Consider the following 25978-nt stretch of genomic DNA (forward strand, 5'->3'; position numbering starts at 1 on the left):
TGCAAGGTGTCATATTTCCAGCAGTAGGTATGTTTTGACCCAGTAAAAGTGACATGAACTTCATTGGAATGGCTGTTTCAGAGTAAGTAAAGCTTACCAGTGTCGTCTTAGGCACAGGGCATGACTTCGTTTTGGTTCTCTGGGTCAGTGTGAGCTGATCAAATCTCCCTAATGTTCAGAGCGTCTCCACCTGCTTACTGGCACACTGATCTCTGGACCTTTCAGCTGTGTTGCTATGGGGTTTTTCAATCTGAAGTCCAAACAAAGAAAAGGTGGTTAAGGGGAACCCAGCCACCGAGCTAAGGAATGCATTTTGGATTCTGCATGGCCACAAAGATGAAGAACCTGTAGAAACCAACTGTTAATTGTTTACTACAGGGCAGTGGGCGGACAAGAGGCACAGTGAGGGTTTGCTCCCTGATGCCTAATCATGTTGTGGCCCTGCGGCCTCATCAGCTAAAGGTGTTCATACACTTCTACCACTCGTGATCACACTCCTTATGCTTATGCATGTATGTTTGTTTACCGATGGCTTTGTCCCCCGTAGGCTCCTCTTGCTGACTGAAGCAGTGGTAGATTTCTCACTGGCTGGTATTTTTCTGCAAAACACCTTTGGCTGTCCATGTTGCAGATGTTTGGTGAAATGACACCCATGTTTTTAGAAAGCATGTGCTCAGTTTTGGGATGCTTATGTGCGTCCTAATTTAGTAAATAACATTACTAATGATTCAATTTGACAAAGTGAAAAAGAGAAGCTCTGTTCACCATCTGTCTGCTAAGATTATGGTTTCTACATAATTAAACGTGTCACCTTCGGACTCAGGCCAGTGGCTCCAGCAGGAAGTTTGAAAACAAAGGTGGTTTACGAGGAATAAATGAAGGCATAGTTGCAATTTTTGCCTTGTTTTTACTTGGATGTGTCAACACAGGAATCTGTCAATATTAGCCTCTCTCTGCCTTGTTTGACTTCAATTTGGGAGGAAGAGGAGACGTGGAAAGTCGGTCCTGATCCCTGAGTGCAGTCACTGTAACTGGGGGGGTTAGCTCTGATTTCATGTGTGGTTTTGCCTGCCTCTGGATCTTTTCCAGACACTACAAGCCTGTTTTTTTTCAGCCCTCTTTAAAACCAATGCAAAGCTCCCGTAATTCTTAAAATTGAATTTCAGATATGATCTTGTTGTGTGTAGCAAACAGAACATTAAAGGCAGGGAGGCTTGGCTAATGATGCCGCTTGTGCCTGTGTGTCTGCTTCTGCCATGTGTGGACATCTTGTGAATGTCCGCTGTTCCACACGCGAGTGAGGCATGAGGTGAGGAGACTGACGGCTGTGGGGAGTGCTTGCTTCAACTGCGACGTTTAAACGTACGGGTGTCCAAGGAAATAAGCCAGTGTGGGTGGTGTCGCACAACATTTCCGCCCAAAAAACTAAAATAAACCTATTTAATTATAGTGTTGCCACACTGCGGGCTGCCATATTTTGCAAGAGGTGGCGCAAGCCATGAGGATGGGGACAGGAAAATGACTGGCTCACTTGGGAGAAATAAGGCTGGAGGTCTGCAGTGGCTCCCCAGGGTATGGCTTTGGCTATTTGTGTTTGTATTTAGCCAGTGGCCCCTCACTTTCGCTCTTTTGTGAATAAGATGCTCCACTGCTGTGGTTTTTGTGGCGCTTTCAAGGACGTACTGCTTCTTTCGCTTTGACTCCTGCCATCCGCTCTTCCTCATTTGCACTTTTATTCTGCATACCTCAGCCCCCCCAGCCCCCCTCCTTTCTCTCCCAATGCATGCACTCTGATTACCTCTCCAAACTGGCAGAGTTGATTGCTTTTCAGAGATGATGTAAACCTTTGCCCTAGGGTACATCAGGTTGGCTTTCAGATGCTTTATCTTGTAAAGCCCAAATTAACAGCTGGTTTGGTTTGAGTTCTCCTGGATCTGACTAAGGGATTAGGCTCCCTTCTCATGTGACTCAGTGTAGTTTGATTTATCGCAGGTCTATCAGAAACGATCAATGGAAGCCTTTTGAAAGTAAATCCTTAATCGCTCTTTGCACTTCCATGTTACTCTTGTGATTTTTCTTCCTGTACACACTCTCTCTCTCTCCCTCTGTACTCCCGCTCTCATTCGCCCTCTTTTTACCCATCGGTGATGGATATGGTGTGAGCCAGGGCCCGGTGTCGGGTGGTTATCCTGCTCATTAGCAGAGTGACACAGCTTCCCTGCACAGGGTGTCTGCTTGTAGATTCTCGTCGTTCTTCATTTGCACTTCTTTCATAAAGTGATTGTGACTTTTTTCATCTTTTTGCAGAATAGCTTGAAGTTTGGAGATAGCTTTTTGCCCATGGACAAGGCCCTCCTCTTTAAATATTGAATACTAAAGGGTTGATATATAGTTATACAATACTCAGATATATTTAACCTGAAGACCATATTTACTGCCTTTCAGGATTACGTTTACATTTAAAGGTTCTCCTGGTTCAGGTTTCATTTCTCCATGCCGACCCACCCAACAAAAAAAGGAAATATAAAGCAGTGAAAGCGCAGGGCAGCATGACAGCTGTGCTGAAACGGGATCCCGCCATGTTCTAAGTGTGCCCTCCTCTCCCCACTCTCCGCCCTGCACTCTGCCAACAGTAGCACCATTGTAACTGCATTTTTTTTCGCTTTACTTCCCAGGCCCATGACTCCTTAAGACTGTGTAACCTGACCTCTTTCACTGTGACCTTTGACCTCAACCCCCACTAACACTGTCCCCTACAGTACTGGGTCTGGTGCAGGCCCCAAACTCCATGTTGCTGTTGTTTTTTCTTTATGGTTGGTTTCGGGTTGCTGTTTGCTTGCAGAGTTGTGGGACCTTAGAATAGGGGCAGCCAGTCTTGTGCACCAAGCTCGCTCTGGCCACACAGCTGTCTCTCAGGTGTGTGTGTGTGTGTGTGTGTGTGTGTGTGTGTGTGATTATGTTTATATTACATTGTGGGAACCAAATGTCCCCCACAATGTAATGAAAACCTGTTACTTTTACGTTGTGGGGACCATTTTTCAGGTCCCCACAAACATCTGTGAATGCCAAAAGTCTCTCTTTTTTTTTGGTTACTTATGGTTAAGGATTGGGCTGGGTTAGGGTTAGGGTTATGGTTTGGGCTGAGTAGGGGTTAAGGTCGTCATGTTGGGATTACAGTTTTCCCCATAGAAATGAATGGAGAGTCCTTACAAAGATATAATTATAAACCTGTGTGTGTGTGTGTGTGTGTGTGTGTGCGTGCGCGTGTGTTTGCAAACATGCATGCGTTTGCGTTACAGTGCATTGTAGACTGCTTCAGTACAAGATGCTAAGTGGGTTTATTGCTTGTACCACCAAACTCGGGAGTCCTGTATGCTGATGGAGCCCTTAACCCCAAGCCTGCCGTGCCCGACCCGGGCTTTGCTTGCATGACGTGGGCATTCCCTCAGTTAAAATGAACTATTTAACCACATTCCTTGCAAGCTTGCAGTCTCTCTCTCTCTCTCTCTCTCTCTCTCTCTCACTCTCACTCGCCCTCTCCCCCTCATTCACTGGCCTCTCTCACTGTCTTTTTTTTGGCATAGACTTTTGCATATATCACAGGCTGGCAGGCTAAGAGCCTGGGACTTCCCCACGCCACACTCCAAGCCTTTGATCTTTTGCTTTGGAGGTAACATCAAAAGGAAGGCAGAGAAAGCAGCCACTACTGTGAAGTTCAATGTTCAACTTGATGGCTTGGCTGAGGGCTTTCTCTCTCTCTCTCTCTCTCTCTCTCTCTCCCTCTCTCTCTTTTTTCCCCTCTTCCATCCCCCCCCCACCCCCCATTGCTGCTGTACTGCCTCACCTCACTTCAGCTGACAAAAACATACAGTTTGTATCCAGGTTCTGTTCCCAAGCGTGTTAACCTTTATAGGACCCATCTCTGAGAGGGGAAACAGGTCTGTGAAATCTATATCCAGACACTCTATATTTTTTAAGCTTGAAACTACAGGCATAAATAAATCAGTGTAATTAATAGGCAGACTTCACCATAGCCTGATTTCAGAGGGGATGTGTTGAGGGCCCAGGGCCATGTCTGTGTGACACTTGTGTGTCATGGACAGTGGTCTCTGTCTTGTCAGATGTTTCAGGGCAGACTGTTGGCATATTGCCTCTGGGAAGCTGTAGGAATCTACAAAGGTTTACTGGGCTACCGATACATTTTAATGTGCCTTAGATTCAGAAGATATTTGGTGTGTTTTATTCAGCATAAATACGTATATGTATGATGAAGATATTTCTGCAGTAATTAGCACTGGTGTCCAAAGCCCTTTCGTGTGGCAGGACCCTCGTAGTGTCTGCCCATCATTAGCTAGTCTGCATGGTCCAACTGGCAGCACAGAATTCCGTCTCATCTCTCCGTCAATCATACTGGATCTCAACATTCGTTTAATGAGCAGAGCTCCTGGGAAGATGTTCTTAGATTGTTCAGAATACCCTTATTTTAATGTTTTTGGTACTGTAGTGTCCTTTTACTTGATTATAGCACAGATTTCAAATGTAATATGACAAAGGTGATTTTTTTTTTCTACAAGGGGCGCTTCCATTGCTGACTGAGGTTCAGGTACAGTAATAAAATAACAGGAAGTTTAATGAAGATGCCAGGAGAATTACCAGTGGGTGGTAGAAGGGACATGAGCCTCCTCTCCCATGGGGGAGTGGATGTGATGTCTGGGGACAAAGTCTTGCCATGAAACAGCCAAAGGGCTGGAATGAGTCTCTCAGAGTAGGTGCTTGGTGTACTGAGAACTGTTACTTAACACTCTATGAGATGGTGCGTCTATAAGGAATTTACCACTTTGTTTATCCCTCAGTGCCTATGATGGAACGACCCCTCTGTCATAGGCGATGAGACAGTGAAAGAACATATTAAAGATTCATCAATAATTGGCTGGTGTTGTGATGTCTGCTGGTGGTGGTTGTGGACAAGGAGATGAGGGGGTTTGCGAGTTTTGAAGGGTTACAGTTGCATATTGAGCGTCGCTGTAATTAGCCGAGTGTAGGATCATCTGAATGGGCAAATGTCAGCCTGGCCGGGACCCGGCAGAGGTGCGGGTGAAGCCAAGCTGCAACAGGGTGTGAGGGGTCGTGTGGGTATCAGCTGTTACGTGGGCGGAGGAGGAGGACAGCGGCAATGACCAGGAGTCATTATGAGAGTTGATGCAGAGGTTAGGGGTTTCGTTCGTGGGGAGCAGGAGAGGGGGAGTGGAGCAATGGCTGAGAAAAAAAAATGCAACAACCTGCTGACCTCCCCTGGGGTTCATTGTCAGTGAAGCATCTTACATTTTAATGAGCGCTAATAACTGGTGGCTCTTTATCCATTTTTATTTATTTATTAATTTGCTCCCCACCACGTCCAAGATGAAGACTCGAGGGAGCGGGGCTCAGTGGCTGCATCTATTAGATACGCTACATGGGAATTTCTGTTCCACATGCACTGGCTGTGTCGCAGCTCTGTGGCGAGGAGCAGACACTCGTTTCGTCGCTTGTTTGGTGCAGTGAGAACCAGATGCACGATCCGTGACGGCTTGCTTTCCCTGCAGCTTAAGCTTTGTTTCTCTCATGAATTCCAAGTTTCACCTGGCTTTAACGGTGTGCTGTCCCCGCTCCTGTCACCATGCCACGCTCCACATGCTCACATTTACATTTTTGTTGTTCTGCTAAAGCTTTTATCCAGAGCACTTTTCTACAGATTTTTACTGCTTGATACTTTCCTGGTGCAGGTCAGGTGGAGTGCAGCCCTCAAGGGTTCTACTGCAGGCAGTTAGGCCGCTCATGTCCTTCACTGCTTCTTTACGCTCCCAGGAGTAGCATGCATCATTTCCAGGGAACTGGCTCCTGAATGTCAAGTCTGAATAAGGGGCAGGGGCCCCCCCCTTTTTAAAAAAAAAAAAAAAAAAAAAAAAAGTCTGGCCATTGTGGTCTTTGGAAGGACCAACCTTATGATGCGTCGATTCCTATAAGAGTTGCATCAGGGGCTGGCTGACAGCACATAGTGCATCTTGCTGCTCAGCCTGAGTTCTGTTAACGGCTCCTCATTGAGAGGTGTTTTCATGTGGATGTTGTGCAAAATTAGTGACACTCTCTTCATAAGGCAAAGCTGAAGCCCAGTTGCCACATTCTTATGCTACGTTCCACTTACCTCATAGGTCGGAAGTTAGAGCTGGAAATGACAAGTTAATCGCATTCCAGTACAGCAAATCGGAAAGTCATTTAACAATACCAGGGACTTGCTTCATAAAGCAGGATTTCTTTCTAAGCCTGACAACTTTAAGGTACCCCAGTTTAAATGGGCTTTATCTTTGTTCACTTACATTTAGCGCAGACTGCCTTAAATCCCACAAGTTACCTGGCTAAGTAAGAAATCCTGCTTTCTGAAACAGGCCCCAGTTCTAGTCAAGTTCATCGTTAGCAATACCAGTTGGTAATGAAAACAATACATAAAATTTTGCACATAAAAATACCATATTAACACATCCACAGACAGCACTTGGACAGTCTGGTGTGTACAGATTTAATGAGCCACAAGTAAGAGTTAAGTGCTAATAAACAATACAGAGCTACAGCTTTAACTTCTGTTGATAATGGTCGGGGTTGTGTAGACTCCTCCGACATCACGAGTCAGAATTCCGACTTAAGGGGGCGTTCTAGTTGAAATTTCCGACTAGGAACTTGGAATTTCCGATTTCCGAGTTCAAATGGAACGCAGCACATGTTACGGCCAGTAAGACACCCATGTCCTTTGAGCCATTCCTCTATTTTTAGTTCCTCCTTGTGTTCCTGTTCATTGTGTACAGAGAAATGTGACCTGTTGAGAGTCTTTACCATTAGACATGAGGTTCTGGGTTTTAAAAAATAATGATAATAATTGTAGACCCTGTGGCATGTGTCTGGCAGGGTGGTGTAATCTGGCTTACCTGTGTGGACATGGAGTGGAGATGACAGCCAACTGGTGTCTTTAGGCTGCGTGATGCAGTTTTGTAGACTCTCAGACGCCGGGCGCATGCTCGCACCTCCTGCGCTGCTCCATGAATGCGGAGCGCCGCCGCGCCTGGCCGTCAGGACCCCTCTCCTTCTCTGGCATCTGCCGCCCGTGGCCAAAAAGAAGCGCCTGTGTTGTTTTTGACATCTTAGTTTTAGATTTTGGTATAAATCATATGGTAAGAGTAGAGGGAGCTTTTTCGTCTTTGTGCTGGTAAACGGCTGCTGAAAAAGAGCTTGTCTAGACTGAGGATGTGTGCCTGCACAGTGGCAGCTCTGAGCCAGTCCTACATGCTGTTGTCATTCAGAGATAGACTACATTGTTACCCATTTAGCAAAGATTGAAGTATATCTTTGAATGTATAGAGCTTATTTGCCGTGTTTTTCCACCAAATTGAAATTAGCATTATACAGTATCTTAAGGATATGGGTAACCTTTCTGTGTTTACATAGTGTGTTGTCCACACCTGTTAAACAAATACAGATAGATAACAGCCAGGCTTGATGACAGCCTTTGTGCTAACAGTGTTCCCTGGCTTGTCATGTTGAGCAAGACTAACAGCTCAGGGATGGAGGTAAATTTAACCCTGATCAGCAGGCTGTTCTAATGAAACATCTCACATGCATTGATTAGTTTGCACCTTTGGAATAAAACAATGGTCAGGGACTGAGTGAGATGGGGAGATACGGGGTGAAGAACCAAACACCACCAAAAAACACTTGGAAAAAAAGTTTTGCTCTCTGAAAGCAGAGGAGAGGGTAAGGTAGAGGTTAAAGAAGCGCAGAGTGCGCACGGTGAGGAGTCGAAAGCAAGAGAGCAGCCCGTGGCCCCATGCCGTCAGCCTTCAGAACCCCCAGTGGTTCTGGCTTTAGAGCAAACGTGGCCCAGTGGAGGCTCCCCTGCCCCGGGGCACAGAAACCGGAGGCCTTCCCACTTTCGAGTTTTATTTTCCTGGTTGCAGAAATGCCTCTGGCTATTAGAATTGGTGGATTTTTTTTTTCCCCCCAAATTCTTTTTTTATTTACTCATAAATTGTGTATTAGAAGAACTAAGCAGCTGTGAAGAGCCCTCATGTAGCCTAACTTTTAGTTTCATCTGGACTTCTGGTTCTGCTGGCCACTCTCTCCTGCTGCCGTAGTAGTTCCTCCCTCGAACAGAGCGCTCAGAAATAATGCCCTCCTTTTAATGTTGACGGCAGAAGTACGGAAGGCTCCAAATGCGGTCAGCTGGGCGGTGGCGGGCTGGGCAGGCGGAGCTTCGTCTTCAAAGACTCTCCATTGTATTATTATTTTCTCTCTCCACAATTACAGAAAATTGCAGCTCCCGCTTCTATTAGGAGTTTTTGTCCAAGCACCTGTAAGGAAGATGATGAGAAACGGCCAGAGGCACAGCTGGCGATACATAACCCCAGTGTTGTGGAAATGCTGTGCGTTGGCTTGCTGACTGGTTCAGCCTGAGCAAATGCAGAGGAAGATCCTGTGTGCTTGGCCCTCCTCGCCCATTAGCAACTATTGTTTAAAAGTGGGTTTCATCTCAAAACTGGAGCAGGTTACCGGCAAGAGACAACTGAGATTCAGTGCCGTAGTTACTGCATGGCCAAAAGTAAGTGCTTACGTTCATGGAATAACGGTCTGTTCTCATTTAGATTATAAACAGGTTTTCATTTTACTGTAATTGCACGCCGTGATCCTGTGTGGGAGGGAGGTGTTCCAGGAGACGGTCAGCGTGACAATCCAGTGGGCATGTCCTACACGCTGGCGCCAACCTTGCCCCGGCACCGAAGATGTGAATGGCAGGGCCACTGACCAGTTCACAGATGGGTTGGAAATCAGTGGAGGTTTTTAACATGACTAGGGCAGCCTGTTTCATATAACTGACATGCTGTTTTCGTTCTGTGCCACCAATGATGTCAACAAGCTGCTCTACGCTCTTACTGGGTAAAACAGGCAGCCAGTTCACTGTGCACATTCTTGCAGTGTTTGGGAGCTGAATAAAGACTTTGGTCTCTAAGATGAGCTTGTTCCACATGCACATGACCTGAAAAGGCATTTAAGGAAGAGGAAGATGTGGTCATAATGTGTCTTAATATTTGTAGCTTACAGTGGCAAAATGGCAAAATGATATTGTAATGCTGGAAAACCTCTGCTCACCCAGTTACGCAAAGCTGGATGGCCATGAGACACTAGTCAGAGAATGTTGGTAACGTTCGCTTGCCTGCCGTGGTTTTGCATTATTTGTAGTGGGCCCCTTGGAGGTTCCCTGCTTTTTTAGATTGAAAGTTTATTTTTCGTCATTCATTAAGCACTCCAATGTTAATACCACCTTTCATTAGAGGGCACCCATCTTCAGGGCTCTGCACTCACTGTTACTGTTTCAATGACAGCTCCTGTATGCCTGGGTCATGCTCCTGAACCAAAAAAGAATGGGGGAGGAGCAAAAAGAGAAATGCCAAGCTTGTATTTTAAGGAAGCACTTTGAGGGAAAGTCCTTCCTGCTCCTGAAGCTCCTGGAGCAGACCAGGCTGAGGCTGTCTGGATTGGCTCTGGGGCAGGAAAGCTGTCCTTGTCCCCCTAAGACACACACTGCTCTTTGTGAGTTACTGCTGTCGATGGGAAAGCTCTGGGAGGCGAGAGAAAGTTCATCCCTTAGCAAGGATTTAGAGGAGTCCCTTGTCTTTCACTTCATCAGAGACAATTGAGTCATTCAGCTGCCATTGTAGGGCCTGCAGGGCCTGTGGGGGAGGGTGCAGACTGCAGGAGAAGGGAGGGCATTGGGTAGGAAGGGGGAGGGGGGGCCGTGTCAGGGTACTGCCCTAGTTCATGAGAGGGCGTTGGGTAGAAAGGGGGGGGGGGGGGGGCGGTGTCAGGGTGTGGCCCTGGTTCATGACCCACAAGTAGCATGCAGGGTAGTGGGCAGGTGTGGGCTGGGGCTGTTTCAGAAGGGGCTTGGGGCAGCTGGAGGCCAGGCGGCCGGGCTCTGGGGGCAGGGCTGCATCTTGGCAGGCCCACTCCCCCCTGGCATGCTTGTAAAACCAGCAGGGGGATTAGCGTGAGGGGAACACTTGCAATACCAGTCTGAATCAGACATGCCTGTCAGTACATGTCTGCCCTGCCAGGGTGGCCCCACCCACCAGTGTAGCATTTCACTGCTGACGGACTGGCAGACGGGTCTGGCCAGGGTGAGCTTCCTAGCTTCCTTGTGATGAAACACAACCGATGCAGGCAGTCATTTGTAGTGAAAACGGGCCTTCTTCCCCCGGCAGCCTTGTGAGCTCGACACTGTCAACCTGCATGGCTTCATTTGCGTCCTTTCGGCATGGCTGCGTCGCTAGCATTTGGGTCAAGCTGTGTGGGAGTCCCGTAGTCTGCGGTTCAGACCCTTACTCTTCTACAGCTATTGTAAAAAGTGAGCTATGACTGGATATTTTTTTGGTTTACCTGACCAGCACCTACCAGTGTTCACAGTTGTTTTTCAAGAAATCCTGTTTACAATTAGTCCCCAAAGCTGGCTCACCGCTTGGGTTTTTCTCCACGGCCAGATCCCTACAGCAGATCTTTTGGACAGGACTTACAAGAATACAAGATTTGAGGAACTCCCCAAATCCACTGTTCTGTTCCTGGTTGTACCCAGTTTCTAAATCTGAAGTGTCTTCTCTCCGCCTTTTAGTTTATCTGTGAGATTTCCCAGTTTGGGCAAAACCCTGTTTGTGGTTTTCCTCTGGTGGTCAGAAGCTATGGGAATGGAGGAACCTATTGGGCCAGGGAGCCGAGCTTTGTGTGTTTCTGAGAAGGATGTGGCAGGAAGCACCAGATAAACACACGCGCGCGCGCGCGCAAACACGCGCGCGCGCGCACACACACACACACACACACACACACACACACACACACACACACACACACACACACACACACACACACAGACCCGTACTCCTATCTTTGTCGGTACTCTCCATTCATTTCTATGAGCATAACCCTAATCCCAACAATGACAAAAATGATAAACCCCTACCCATCCTTAACCATAAGTAATCAAACGAAATACAAGACTTTTGTCATTTTTAGTTTTACGATTACAATCACAGATTTTTATAAAACCGAGTTTCCCCTTGTAGGAATAAAAAAAAAAAAAGGTCCCCACACCGTCAAAATAACAGGTTATTATTTCACATTTTGTCCCCACAATGTAATATATACATAACCCACACACACACTTTCAGTGTTATACAGATGCCTTTCAGGAGATTGGGTACAGACTGACTATGCTATGGGCTATTCTGTGGTGTTGGTTGGGTTCTGTAATGATAAGTCAGCACTCTGGCTTTTGATGTGGTCAGACGTGTGGTTTCACGGCGTAGAAAGAAGCAACCGCTGCCACCTCATCGCTGCTGCAAACGAGCAAGACGACAATTGAAGTAAAAAAGCAACAATGCAGGAAATTCTGCTTTTGTGGAGCTGCCCTTTCTGCTGCTGGTCGACCTTAGAGGTGCTGTACAAAGCTGTTAGCGTGCTTCAGCATCTGAAATCAGGAGCAGGACGTGCTGCCAGTCTAGCTCTCAGGAGTAAGCCTGGGATGGCCTACAGGGTTCGGGGTCTTCTGCATTTGCGACAGGAGATTTATGGCCTTGCGTAACAGCTCGTCTGGTTTGAATAAGCTAACAGCTGGGGAGGAATTGACAGCAAAGTGCTTTTTTTCCCCTTATACGTACGTAAATAATTAAGATAAAGCTCTGCCTTACTTTTCTTGAGGGCTAACATTTGGATGAAATGCAAAAAAGACTGCAGGCCTATTGGGTAGATTGAGATGGAGAACAGCAGTGCAGGGATGATAACATTCAGGCTTGCGGTCAGGCCTGCTTTTGGCTCCACTCCTAGCCAGTGGTTGATGTCCCTGTTGCTTCGGAGGCAAAGATACAAGGCCAGCCCACTTGTCAGAAGTTTTCTCCAGGGATTCTGGGCAGTATAGAGAGGCATATATTTCCAGAGAAAAAAATGCAATACATTTTTATGTTGAATTTACTCAAAATCCATTTTTCATGTTTTGAGCTGCAGGCTGCTGGGGATCCTGTACTCCCAAGGTCCAGAAATAAGCAGAATCTCGTTCTCTTGACCAGCTCTTCCTTATTTTTCCCTTCTTTGTGTTGTCTTTCTCTTTTTCCCCTCTCTTTATTGTGCCTCTCTGGAATAATGCTACTAATGTTTTGTAAAATTCAAATGATAAAAACTGCAAAACATTTTCAGTTTATTTCTTTGCTTATTATGAATGACAAAAAAATGATATACATGAAATTGGTTTATTTGAAACTACCCTTAGGTGATGTTTGTGGAAACATTTCTATACATAATTGCCTTTTCATCTGGGTGTAATCTCTGCGTAAATCGCCTCTGTGGTCTGACTGGTACAGCTGCTATGCTCATTCTTTACATATGTCCAGTATGTAGAGCACTGAGGGTTTATTTAATGCAACTTTAACACAGACACAAGGCAGACTATTGGAGGGGTTGAAGATAACCTGATCTGTGGAGGTTTGCCATCACTGGGTGGGGGCCAGCACCCTGTGAGAAGGGAGATGATGGCGTCTAACGAGCTCTTATGTGAGCTGCCAGTACGAAACATGAGTGTTTTTCAAAGTTCAAGGGTCAGCAACAGACAGGCAAGTCCTGCGAGGCTGGCAAGGGCTGTGACGCATGCCTGCGCACACGCAGGGCTCTGTTGGTTGCAGCTGTGACACTCTGTTCATTTGGATTGGACAGGTGGAAGTAGGTGGAAAATTAAAAAAAAAAAAAAGCCCCTGATTTACTTTCTGAAAAGTGATGTCAGGACAGACTTGACGGGTGCCACACATCCAGCAGTATCTTGTTTTAGTGATTAGTTTTGTTATCCTAAATTTACGTTTTAGTCGAATGTGGCAGAGGTGAATTTAAGATGTGCAAGCCCTCTGGTTACAACAGAATTCTAAAACATGGGAAATAAACTCCAGACTAAACCATTTGATTTTTGGATTTAACCAAAAATTTGCAGTTTTTGCTTTTGTTTATTAAATGATAGTCATGGCACTCAAAGCAGCCCTGTAGTTCAGGGAGAGATGTCAGTGAGCAGTATGGTGCAGGAAGGCATGACTGACTAATTGATGTGTTCACTTTATGTTATTTTTATGTGTCCAGGGTTTCTGGGCTTCATGACGCCCCTGCAGGCATTGGTGCTGCAGCAGTCCATTTGCGGGCGCTGTTTGTACATGGATCAGGGCTGACTTTCAGAGTAGGTGTGACTAAAGGCCTTCTGATGATATAGGCTGTGCAGCTTAGCTGGACCCTGTATCCTCTACAGTACTGAGCCAGTCTTGAGGAGGTATCCCTGATTTCTGTGGATACCTGCTCACCATGGTACTGGTGATTCATTTCAGGTACATCACCCATACTCAATTTCATTGTACGGAGAATGTTGCTCTGAAACGGATTTTTATGGCCGTATCAGCAGTCCCGTTTTTATCCCAACCTGGGATCTCTGAGTCTCTGGACATGTCAATGCAAGAGTAAAGCGGGAGAAGATGGTGGCGTTCACAGCCCCTGGTCTTTCACTGTACTGATACAGTTGTTTGTGGGTGATGATAAGCAGACACATGCAATAACTCTGAAAGTGGTTGCTTGTGGCTTTCTTGTTAATTTTGAGGTCAGGGCAAAGTGAAGATGGCCCACGTCCTCTGGTTCAGGAGTTGCCTCTTGCTTGCGACGTGTAGGTCCTGTTTTCAGCCTCTGCTGTCTTGCTTACCTGATGATAAGCGTTAATGATTAACCTGAGAAGGCACAAGGGGAGATGCAGACAGGTGGCTGCTGATATCTCACCCAAGTCGTGGATGGCTTGTGGTCATGTCCTACCTTCTAGTTGTCCTAGGTTTGGGCTCCATCTGTGTTTCCAATTGTACTGGTTCTCCACTCTGTGCCTAGCCATGCAATAGTGTTGTAAATATACCACCGAGTTTCCCCACTGCAAACCTTAACCAGCCTTTACATAAACATTTCATAAGTGTCCTGACCAGCATAAGTGAGTGTACTTGGAGACTCAGATGTCATTGAAAATGGCTTCAGCCTTGTCCAAGAGCTCAGTCCCCTTACGCTGGGAATCTTCATCAGACACCAACCTTTGCTCCACATCATGTGCCATCATTTCTCCAGACTCTTATTCAGACCTGTTTTCTTTGTTTATTTGAGTCATGCACTCGGTCACTTTCCTTTTTTTTTGCTTTCTGCATTGTTAACATGTTTTTTCTTTCTTTCCCATCTTGTTTGTTTCTGCCACTCAGTACCTGCAGATGAAATGGCCCTTGCTAGATGTTCAAGCAGGAAGTCTGCAGAGCAGACAAGCACTTAAAGATGCCAGGTCTCCATCTCCTGCACACATTGTTGTAAGTAGCACCCGCTGGTCCCTTACATTTATACTCCTCCTTCCCTGTCTTCCTGTGCTCTACGTATGCTTCCCCAAGCCCACACCGACCTTCCTAATACTGCATACACAATGATTTGGTCGCTCGCCAACACTGAGTATTACTAGAGTGTCTGGTCTACCTTCCACGGGTTCCACATGTGCTGCATATCAGGGAAATGCAATACACTCATCCACATGGAGGCACTTTGCTTAGGTGTGTTTGAGTCTTACTATTTTTATCATTACTTTTATTGCATATAAGGCAGACAGCACTTGGTGGGACCAGCACCCATTCCTATTGTGCCGTCCTGAACCTGCTCAGCCACGTTAATCAGTTTCCCAGAGGCAGCCAGCCGCCGAGCAGGCAGGCATTAAACTGTAATTAAATGCACAAACCTGGGGAGTGGAGTGTACTGTAGCGATGACCTCAGGCTCCATGGAATGTTTACTTTGCAGCTTTAGGACCATGATGTACACCGGATCAGTCAGGCTGCATCACTTCCCTGTTACGAAATATCAGAGACAAAAAGGTGGCAGTGACTGATCAGGTTGGCCAGCCAGCTCCACATCTGTGTCACGTTAATCAGATCTCAGATGACTTCAGACGAGCCTGTAATTGCTGTTCAGTTAAACCTTCTAGATAGGAATGATTAGGTGCATTACTTTACTGCTGTAGACGCTTGGTGACATCTGGCTCATCTGTGGTGATTCGCTGAGGAAGTAAATATATCAAGTAAAATTTTAAAATGGAATAACATCCTTTTTTTTTTTTTTTTTAAAGGTTAGGCATTGAATGATACATTGAGAGAGAAATGTATAACATAACTTGTATATGAATGGAGGGAATATGTACGCTTTTGATATTACCCCATGATGGTTTAATTTTTGTTTTGGCATTTTTTCAGTAACTTGTCTACTGTAATGAGAAAACGATATAAGCCAAAAAAAGGAGAAAACTAGAACTCAAGATTAATCTGATTAGGCTTGCAACAGTTACAAAAAACATGACAGTCCACCCATTCATCTTCCATAGCTGCTAAAAACCTGATTATTCAAAATGCTTTTTAAAAATCAAAATAATTTTCAATGGTCCTTGTGGCCCATTGCTTGCTTGCAGAAAAGTTTCCTGTTGGAAAGTCTGATTTGAAAGGTTGCTTTTTATTAGACACTATAACAGTCTGCTACAAACTGCCATTAAAAATCAGGAGGCAGTTAACATGTAGATAAATATTTAGGTTTTAACCTGCCACAAGTGTTGCAGTTATAAATACTTATCAGATGAGGTATGGTGTTACACCTGACTAATGGCTGTTTTTTAAGATGTCCATCTTGACAGCCAATTTTAAAAAGGCAAAGGATTAAAAGAAAATGGAGCAAATGCAGTTTTCTTATTGTTACAGATTTTTCATGGATTTTATCTTAATTGTCTGAGAATAAATGCTTGAGATTAGACACACCTGTCCTCATTGGGTGTAGTTATCAGTTAGTTCTGAGGTGCAAACAGAATACGGAGTAATGCGTATGTTGTCTTCCCTCTCAAAAACAATAATCAGTGAAATTTAACATTTGGCAGACTTGACATTGCACTGCTTTGCATCATGCCTCTGAACATATAGGTGATGTGTTCAGCCTATACACCTATCAAGTGAGTGTCCGCAAAGAGAATTTGGATGCCTGTTTTTAGTACTGCTCCCTGTCCATCTCTGGCGTAAAAATGTGTTTTTGTTATTATAGCTTATATGGTTACATTGTGTTGTGGTCCCATTAGTCAATTCATCAATAAACTTGTGCTACTTTTTATGGTCCTGTTTTCATTTTCAACGCCCTGTGCACCTTGACCTTTCAAAGCAGGAATGCGCATCTGAAAATGAATGATAAGGGTAGCCGATAGCCTGCGAGATAATGATGCCTGACTGAAGTTCATGACTGTGAGAGGTGTGTGCCTCACTGAGTTAGACCCGGGTGTGCCAAGACTGAAGGATCAGAGGGGGCACATCACACAGGCATGCTTGTACATTGACCAACATGTAGCCAATAATGTTGCTCCACCCTAGCCTAGCCAGCTGACTCAGGCAGGCATAGCTGCTTACATACACTGGCTAATCAGAGTACCACTCTGGTATGGATCAACTTTTAACGGCTGTTTTTAACACTGACGTGCTGGAAACTGGGGCATAAACAAGAAAAAAACTAGCGTGTGGGGTTGGGGGGGGGACAACCAATGTCATTCCCTCTGAGTCTCGCCGAACCTGACAATGGCTTCATTGTTTCCCCTCCTCTGCCATGCTGCGGAAGGGTGTGAGTGGTGGGGGGTTGCCCAAGTATTAACCATTTCCTCGCTGTGCTGGGAAGCCAGATGGGGTGAGGGACTGTAGCAGGCCATGGACAGGCTAAAGGCAGCTAAGTGTGAGGTGGAGTGTTATCCAATACCAGCAGAGGGAGGTACATGTAGGACAAGTGTGATGTGCTGGGATGTCACTCTGAGTGTTCATCTCTCTGCAGTCCTCTTACACAGTCCTCTTCCTATGATCTCTACTTTCTGCCACAGGTCACCATAGGAAAAATGTGGTCTTATTTCAGTTTTTAGTTTCATTCAGCTCTTGAGGCAATGCCCGGGCCGAACACTGAGGCGCTGGCCGAGGTGACCTCTCAACAGTTAATGGGGCTCCTGCTCACAGTAGCTACAGGATGGGTAGTGTGTGGGGAACCTGTCCCCCCCCCACTCTGATTCGAACAGCACAAGTTCAGGGGTAGAATTATCTCTGATGGCTGAATGCTATCTTTTGTGCCAAGGAGATCCTTAAGCTGGGGCCTTGAGACAGAGTGGGGGTTGATGGGGTCCAGATCGAGTAGCCGTGTGGGGCTGCACAGTGGCAAGGGCCACAGGCAGCACCGTTTACTGTCAGAGCTCTTACAGAGCTGCCTGTGCTGGGCCGGCTTCCCTGTCTCGCTCTCCCTTTGAGTTTAGCCTCGCTTGCTTTGTGTGTTCCCAACCAATGGAAGCTCTGCACTATAAAAGGATAATAATTAATGTAGTCAGTGAAGTAGATGTCACAGTAAATGCAGTCAATGGGAGCTCATTTAAAACCCTCAATAATGTCTTTCATACCCTGAGCTGCTGGAGCTGCCTATTCCTCAGTAACCGTAGGAAGTTCAGCTGGGTCTCCTGCCTGCTTAGGAAGTGAAACCGCACCAACATTTGTGAGGCATTTCTGCTTTGCCGCTCTGTGAGGTCCTGTTTGACGTGCCTGCTTAGTTCAATGGGCGAGTGTGGATAGAAACAAAATGGCCAGAGATACGTGTCCCTACATCAGGAAATACAGGAAGTATATCTTGGTCCAGCCCCATCACAACTGGCTGGCTTTGTAAACAAAGGTGATGTCAGTGTGTGTTTTAAGTGCTGCCGTTCAGTGTTGGGTAATGCAGTGCACCTGGCTGTCTGTGCATTTTCACCAAAGCAGCGTGAGCATGCCCAGGTGCAGGGGGGTACCAGGCATACAGGATGTGCTCGCTCGCATAAATCTCTCCATAACTGGTCACTACAGTTTTTCCTCTCTGTTCCTATTATTTTCAATCCCACCAGATGTACCCATCTTGCCTGGCTCCTAATTAACCTCCTCAGATGTGTGTTGCATAATGTTGCATTAAAAGTTGCATTTCTATAAATCGTTATAGAGATGTGTCTCCTTCACATTGTTTCTCTCTCCATGTTTCTTTTGTTTTCATTCATGTCCTTGATGTCTCCCTTACACTGCACACGTTCCCCGAACAGAAGACAAAGAAAACACCCTGAATTAACATATGGATCTCTATCTTCTCATAAACAAGCAAAGTAATGAGTTTTGCAGGGAGAGACAGGGGCCTGGCATTAACCGCCAGACTGCTGTGACTGGCATGTATCAGATGCTCTCAAATTCTCTATATGATGTGATCCAGCATAGTCCAGCTGGGCCTTTCTACATAGCAGGCCATATAACACAGCATAGTCATTATAGTAATCATGAAAAGGTCGTAGGGCTTCTTTTTCCGACACACATGCTTTGCGCTGTCGGCCGTCGGAGGACGCTGTGAGTGTATAATTGTGTGACACGGGACTGTGCGTCTTTGCATTTCAGGCCCCCCTCTGCTTGGAATTCCCCGGACAGGGAGATCTGAGCCTTCACCAATTTCAGTTGGTGAGAATTTGAATTCCAAGTATTCCAGCTTTTTTTCTGTGAGAAAAATGAAATGTGCTGCTGCTGCCTGCTTGCTGTTGTGGTTCATCTGTGCGCTGCAGCCGATGTGGCTGCCCCCCAGGACCCCCCATCATCCTGCTTCCCCACCCCCCAGCTCCACCTCCCAGCATTTGTATTATTGTTTCTATTATGGTTTTACTTGATTTCTATCTAGGAAGAGTTTGTGATCAAGCTGGTGGATTGGGACTAAGAGTGGGTAAATGGAATCCCATTTATTGGCTTTCTGATTATTTTTCATGATGTTACAAACTTACTAATGTCTAAATCCAAACCACTTCCATGCTGTGGAATATACTTTACATGGCAGAATGAGTTCCCCTGCTTATCTGGGTGAGGCTTTTGGTTACTGTCATTCAAGGTGGTAGTAAGCCATAGAAAACATGATGGATGCCTGCTTCTGGCACCACTAGAGTTGTTTGGAGATAAAGTGTTTTAAAGAAAAAACCTATATGAAGGTAAACTAACCTGAGTCTGCCCATATAATGGATACCCAAGAGGGCCACAGTAAGACTTCTTGAATTGGATATAAGCCCGAGGGTGTTGTGTTGTAATAAGACACAACAAAGAAAAAAAAACAACTGATTGGAAATTGAAAGATCCGATCATTTGAACCCTCACCTCCAAAATTAGGATAAAGTCATCAGTTTTATTCTGACAAGTGACACCTGTGCTAACTTGTCTTTCTACTCTGCCTGATGTATGGCTGTTTTTTTGTGCACGCCGTCACAATCGTTTTGATGCTCTTAATTTCCCACTCTTGTGGCATTCCTTCATTCGGTTCGCTGTGTTATGGCACCTACAGCAGTTCCAGTGCAACCCAGCAGGCCATTGGCTGCTGCCAACCACAGCAGCTCACAGAGTATTGTGTGGCAGTCTTGGTAAGGTGTGCCAGGCTAAGCACTATTTCTGTGCAGACAGTTTAGGTAAATACACCCTGCAGGTAACACTTTTACATGGCACTTTTTAAATCTGAAATGCCCACAGTATCATGCTCTATAATACAGCACACTCCTTTCCATTAAGTTCTGCTTCTTAGTAGTACACATTTATGGACCACAAAACAAGGTTGCATTGGGTTGGCCTTGGTTTAGCAGAACCATTCTTGAGATGCTTATCCTTGTAGCATGTGTCTAGTTAATAACACTCTGTGATGTTCTGCTAGTGACTGCTGGGTGAAGACCAAAGAACTCCAGAATGTACAACTCTAATGTCCCAAAAGGCACTACTGGTATCACCACATACAGCTTGCATGGTGATTTGTGGTGTTCATCCTTTTTTAAAGTTTCTGAAGCTTGCTTAACAAGCTTGGGCTGGAAAGGCTGGGCATGTGGGCACTTGTACGTACACAACTGTATGTGTGTGACTGCTTTCAGATTGTCAGTTGGAATAAATACATGTTTGGTGCTCCCTTAAAATGCTAATAGTTTCAGACATCCCAGTCTATTGAACAGTTATGCAAATGATACCTAACTAGGTAAGGGGTAGTGTGTAACTGGCCTGTCAGGGCTGAACTCTTGTGGTGTAACATGATCTGCTTAAGGACTGTGGCGAATAAGTGAGCTTGTGAGTAAAACATACAGACTGGCATAATCCAGATGGGAAACCTTTAGTTTCTCTCAAGCCATTTATCTCATTGAACTTCAGAGTTTTTTTTTTTTAAGCAACAAACTCTAAAAGACATGGAAATAGTCGTTTTGTTAGTTTGCACAGTTGTAATTTGCAGCTCAGTGTATCATCAGAGTACTAATTTAGTTTGGCACGATCTGAGACAATGCTTTCCTCATTTTGGCAGACGGCTCTTTTAAGCATGCAGACCTCCTCCCGCCATGCTGGGCTGTAGCCACGGCACCGGGAACACTGCAGCGTCACCATGGCCACTCCAGTGTTGTTCACACAGAAACTTGTTTTGACAGGACTCCAGGTGTCTCATTGTGTAGCTTGCCAGCACAGTTACCAATTAGCGTCTGGGCGGGGCAGGCTGGGCTGGGGCGCCGGGGGGGTAGCATGTGACTACAGGGAGGCCCAGTAAGTTGAGATGGGACCTCTACATGAAGCTGGGTAATGAAGTGGCTTGGGAAAGTTTGTGTGGAGGTGCAGTGGGGAGGGGAGGGAGCGAGACAGGCATACAGTAAGAAAGGAACATGTAATGGCATCATGGCAGTGCTGGGGGATTGAGGAGTAAGTTAGTGGCTACTCAGCACACTTTCACCAGTACCCCACAATGGGTTCATTTTAAATATCACTTTAGAGTTCTATGCTTGTACCTAATCATAGACCGACCCCACTAATCCCCAAGCAGTCTGAAAGTTGTGCAGAAACAGCAATTTGGACACATGTTCGTATCTGCCAGCTGGCTGCACATGCTTCCTGTAAATCCCATCTTAGCAGTCTAAATTCCATCTCTTGACGGGTTGCATCATTTTCTGCTCCCGTTAATTCTAATTCCTGGAAAAATGTTTTTCCCTCTACTGCCTTTATAGTCATTATGAGGCTGTTTGCCTGATTTTTGATGCTGACATGGCGTAAACTAGCGTGGCTCTGCTGAGGCTCCAGTGGCAAACTTAACAGCTCGAAACATCATTTGGTCATGAAAGGTTCTTAATTGCTCCTTAACTGACTGGATTGATAGGTCATCTTTGTATTAATTTTACTTTTTTATGGTGTTAGCTTAGGAATGGCCACTGCCAACTTGTCAATATCATCAGTTGCTCATCTGCTTTTTTTGATGAACTAAAGACCTTAGCGTGATGGTTCTGTCAGAGTTAACTATGGGTCAAAATGGCTGCCATATCCCTGCTGAGTGGGAGCTTCCTTGGAAGGAAGGGCCATGGCTCACGGCCACCAAGCAAGCAAGTTTGCCTGTGCAATCAGTTAAGACTGCTTTACTGCACGTTTCCACATTGGTGTGTGTGCTTATGCAACAGTTTTGGTGCATTGCTTTCTGAGGTGCTGCTGGGCAGATTGGATAATCATTCACCCTGGAATACCTTTTGCTTCTGACATACTTTTCAGGAATCTATACCGCTGACTCTATGCCACCTAGAAGGAATGCTTCAGTTTGGACGTATCACAGGTTGCAGAAGTATGAATAACTTAGCACACCTTCTACAAGCATGCACATTTTGAGTTAGTTCAAGTTAATTGGAGTGTATAGTGAATGTTTAAATATTTAAAAAATGTTTTTGTGGGTTATTCTATGTTGAGGTGATATAATATGCCCTAAAGGTTCTTTGGGTTGGAACAAAAAAAAATGTAATTTCATAAGTCAAAAAATAGCTAATTTTCCCCCTCCCCTGAAAAAAACTGATCTTCATAGCCACCTTGTAGGTGAAATGAGAGGCTAAGCAATACATGAGGTCTCCTAAGCTGGATAGTGAGCAGTGCATGCTGGAAGGAAGACAAGATGTGTGTGTGTTCTAAAAAGAATCCAGCAGAACTGTCAAAATTTAACAAAACTTGAGTCATTATACATTATCTAATTATATCTAAACATATTGTGTGTTGATTCATTCATTTGTCTTGGTAACAATACCTCAAAATGAGGCGATTTAGCTTGACAGGTCTGAGCATGAGCAGAGCAAAGAAATAGTCTAGACAAACCGAACCTTGTACTGAATTACTTATTAAAGACAGTGAAATGTAAGGTGGAATCGATGTTATATTTATTACGTGCTTTTCATGTTTTCCTGAAATCCTCCTTATCGCCGCGTAGCGCTTTTGCCGAACTCACTCTTTTGATGGCGGGAAATTAGGATGCTGTTATTTCCACATGAATTCTGTTTCTGCGAAGTCCAGTTCATCCTTAAGACAATGAAAAGGTAATTATGAAATTAAGAAAGACAGACCTTAAGTTATTACTAGCTAACTACGTTGTTAATGGAGGTAGCAGTCAGCCGTGCTCAGTTACGCAGTGCACGCGCTTTTTTAAAAAAATTCAGCAGTGCAACGGCAGATATTTAATTAATGTCCTTTGAAACTCAGTTAATTTAGATTTTGGAATAAAAGAAAATAATTATGAAGTTTATTAGGTTTTTCAGTAAACTTTCTGTTCCGATAAATACTAGGAGTCTTGTTTCTATTCAGAGAGTCGCGGTTTTTCGGTTAATATGTTCCCCAAAACCAGGAGATATTTAAAACTAAAGTTTTAGTGCCATCTTACCAGCTACCTCATGTTAGCGGCCGCGTCGTCGAGGCGTCTCCAGTTGAAAGGATGCGGCAGTGACGTTACTCTGAGAGAGGTAATAGTGGTTTGTAGTGCTTGTGACAAGTATGTTAATAGCTACGCCTTCCCGTCCGAGTACCGCGCTCTAACGCGGCCGATTTAATCGTTAAAGCGTGACACGCGGCCTCCGTGAGTTCACGGTACCGGAGGCAAAAGCGATTAAATGGAGGAGTGTCGCGTGAACGTCATCTGGCCGATGTGACGTCGCCATTAAAATAGCTTGTAAATGTTCGGACGGGTTGATTTCAGTTAATTATTTCGGGTCAATGTTATTGTTAATAAATGCGGCACGAATTAGACTTTAATTTACTTAAAGAACTCCAGTTAAAAAGAGACTAAATACACAGCTAGCTTTTGTTTTTCTGGGGATCGTTTTGTCATTTTTGAATCGATAGTTCATCTTACTTGTAATTGCAATACTTTAGTTGGATTTTTTTTCTGGAACTCGATCGTTATAAAAGCCATAAACGTGTTTAAGTGGGAGACTGGGAGGATATAAAGCTGGGATCACCAACCTTTTTGAAACTGACAGCTACTAAACGGTTACTGAGCCATACGAAGGGCTACTAGAACAGACTTTACGTAAACTTATCTAAACTGCATATGTAATAAACATGTTTTAAATGCTTTTTTTTTTTTTTAAATGATTTTGTCATTTTCAAATCTATGTAAATGCTAATGTGATTAAAAAAGAATAGCAACAGGATACAATTACATTTTACACGCTGCTCACTGGTGAGTTGTGCTATTTTTAGAACAGGTCCGCGGGCGACTCGTGTGGTTCTTGGGGGCGTCCTGGTGCCCGCGGGCACCATGTTGGTGACCCCTGGTATAAAGTAACGAACTACAAATACTCATTACCGTAACTGAGTATAGTCGACCCTTCTGCATCACTACATTCTCCAACGCGGTTTCTATTTTTAAAGCTTTGTGAAAGCTGCAGCCGACACGCAAAGGCCAGCAGACGACGCACAAAATGTTTAGTGACTGGTAAATGCACAAGCTATTCATGCAGTGCTAGTTTGCAGGACGCTATGCGTGTTTACTGTAGCCTCACGTGAAATCTGTTATCTGCTTTGCCCGCCAAGGGAAACAAAAACTGTTACGCGTTTTTTTTTTCCCAGATTGCCGGGGGGCTGTGCCTGTAACCCCTGCGATGTGGAAGGGGGGGGGGGAGGAGGCGGACTATTTATTTATTTAAGGTAGTTTAACATTGGAATCCGCATGAATCGCTGTAATGCTACATCAGCCTTGCTGCTTGCAGGTAGCCCTCTGATGTTTGACCATTCTTTTACTCCATCAGCAGCAACTGAACCATGCATTTTTTTTGGCCAGTCATAACAAAATGCGCTTTTTAAAGTCGGCGTTTTCTCACAGTAGCTTGGTTAAAAAAAAACTAACGTGGACTATCTGAGCTACGGAACTAGCGCATCCATTCCCGCACCTGTGGGTCAAAGCCACGAACGTCAATCACTTTGTCATGTTGGGTTTGAAATACAGGTATTCAAATGCATATGTGCATTAGAAACTAGTTTCATCTTACGGCTTTATCACATTATTTCAAACTGGGCAGCTAGCTATTATACACACCACAACATTGTAATTTTTAGCTGTCAGCACAGTAAACTGTTTACTATTTTTGCAGTTAAATCATAGGTAGTAATTTATTGTAGACTATCACTACCATTACTAGGCTGCAGTAAGGCTGCTCTGGTATTTCCCCCTTCGATCAATGAAGTTAATCTTAACTAGTTAGATACCTCGGGCTGCCAACTCTCTCGCATCTGGCTTGACTCGCTTTCTGAGTCTCATGCAAGATGTCCTTAGGGCAATCTGTATTATTCTTTATAAATGAAAAATTAGCTACATCAGAAGCGTTGTGGCAGTTTGCATACCCTATGGACTATTTACAAGGTAATAAAACTCTTACATACATGTAAATGTGTGTGCAGACTTCTCTTGAATTGAAGATCTCTCTCCAGCCAGCCGACCCTGGATACTCACTTCATTAACTTGTGTTGCCACAGTTTAAGGTTAGCTGTAGCCTGTTTTAGGAAAATCTCTCTGAATTTTACTGGCTAAAAACAAACAAGCAGATAAAAAAATGCAGAAAAGGTTCCCTGCACTGTAATAGTAGTTGGTCAAGAAACAAAAACTAAATGGCAACTTCAAAACAGAGGATGAATATTTTTGGTTCTTGGAGTAAAGCTGCTGGAAGCCTGCATAAATGTCAATGTCAGAAGGTACCTGTAGGTAAAACCCAATTTCGGTTTGTTTACATGTCGGTGCACATTTCCTGTAGTGTTTTATGTTCTTATACATTATACATGTATAATACATTATAAGTATACATGGCAAGTGCCATGCGGTAAAGTTTACAAGAGAAAAGCATTAGTTCAAGCCAATTTCTTGCATTCACTTTAATCCTTTTATCCACAGATTTAATGATTATTGTATTGCTATTTCAGTCGATATTCAAGCAACAAAAGAAATCGTTAGGTAAACTGGCAGAAAGGCTGCTATGTAGACAACTGCATGATTTAGCATTTGTATCGCGCAGTGCTTTTCTTAGTTATTTTTAGTTGTTTACTGTAAAATGTATTATTAAAATAGCGTTATTATGGATTTTTATTTTATAGTGATATTTTACTATTGGGGGGCAGCATGGTGGTGCAGTGGTTAGCACTGTTGCCTTACACCTCTGGGATCCGGGTTCGAGTCTGGGTCATATGTGTGCAGAGTTTGCATGTTCTCCCCATGTCGTCATGGGGTTTTCTCCGGGTACCCCGGTTTCCCCCCACAGTCCAAAAACATGCTGAGGCTAATTGGAGTTGCTAAATTGCCCGTAGGAGTGCATGATTGTGTGAATGGTGTGTGCGTGTGTCCTGCGATGGGCTGAGCCCCCATCCTGGGTTGTTCCCTGCCTCGTGCCCATTGCTTCCGGGATAGGCTCCAGTAGGATAAGTGGTTTGGGAAATGGATGGATGGATTTTACTATTGTTTTTGTTACTTCAGTGTCAGGGTTACTTGAATGCCGAGCATCAGAGCTGTTTCTGCTTTTCATTGTCAGTCAACATT

The 25978-nt window shown here is 44.7% G+C and overlaps 1 protein-coding gene and 1 long non-coding RNA gene across 29 annotated transcripts in view; one reads left to right on the forward strand and one right to left on the reverse strand.

The window, feature by feature from the left end:
- Positions 1 to 25978, forward strand: part of tcf7l2 (transcription factor 7 like 2) — an 87952-nt gene that overhangs the window by 12948 nt on the left and 49026 nt on the right. For 18 of the 28 annotated variants that reach the window (XM_048986671.1, XM_048986672.1, XM_048986676.1 and 15 more), the window contains exons 4-5: positions 14322 to 14423; positions 18559 to 18618. The exons of 3 other annotated variants lie outside the window; for them this stretch is intronic. In XM_048986671.1, the coding sequence (XP_048842628.1) occupies positions 14322 to 14423; positions 18559 to 18618 (162 nt within the window). The remainder of the gene's footprint in view (positions 1 to 14321; positions 14424 to 18558; positions 18619 to 25978) is intronic. 7 more of the 28 variants (XM_048986677.1, XM_048986680.1, XM_048986682.1 and 4 more) reach the window with 1 other exon arrangement.
- On the reverse strand, positions 121 to 22975 carry LOC125715337 (uncharacterized). Its single transcript, XR_007384013.1, has 5 exons — positions 22838 to 22975; positions 22409 to 22479; positions 14840 to 14946; positions 6957 to 7123; positions 121 to 250 (listed from the first exon to the last, which is right to left on the reverse strand). It is a non-coding gene; the product is annotated as an uncharacterized LOC125715337 (long non-coding RNA).

The sequence above is a fragment of the Brienomyrus brachyistius genome, chromosome 20 (genome assembly GCF_023856365.1).
Source record: "Brienomyrus brachyistius isolate T26 chromosome 20, BBRACH_0.4, whole genome shotgun sequence".
Taxonomy (NCBI): domain Eukaryota; kingdom Metazoa; phylum Chordata; class Actinopteri; order Osteoglossiformes; family Mormyridae; genus Brienomyrus; species Brienomyrus brachyistius.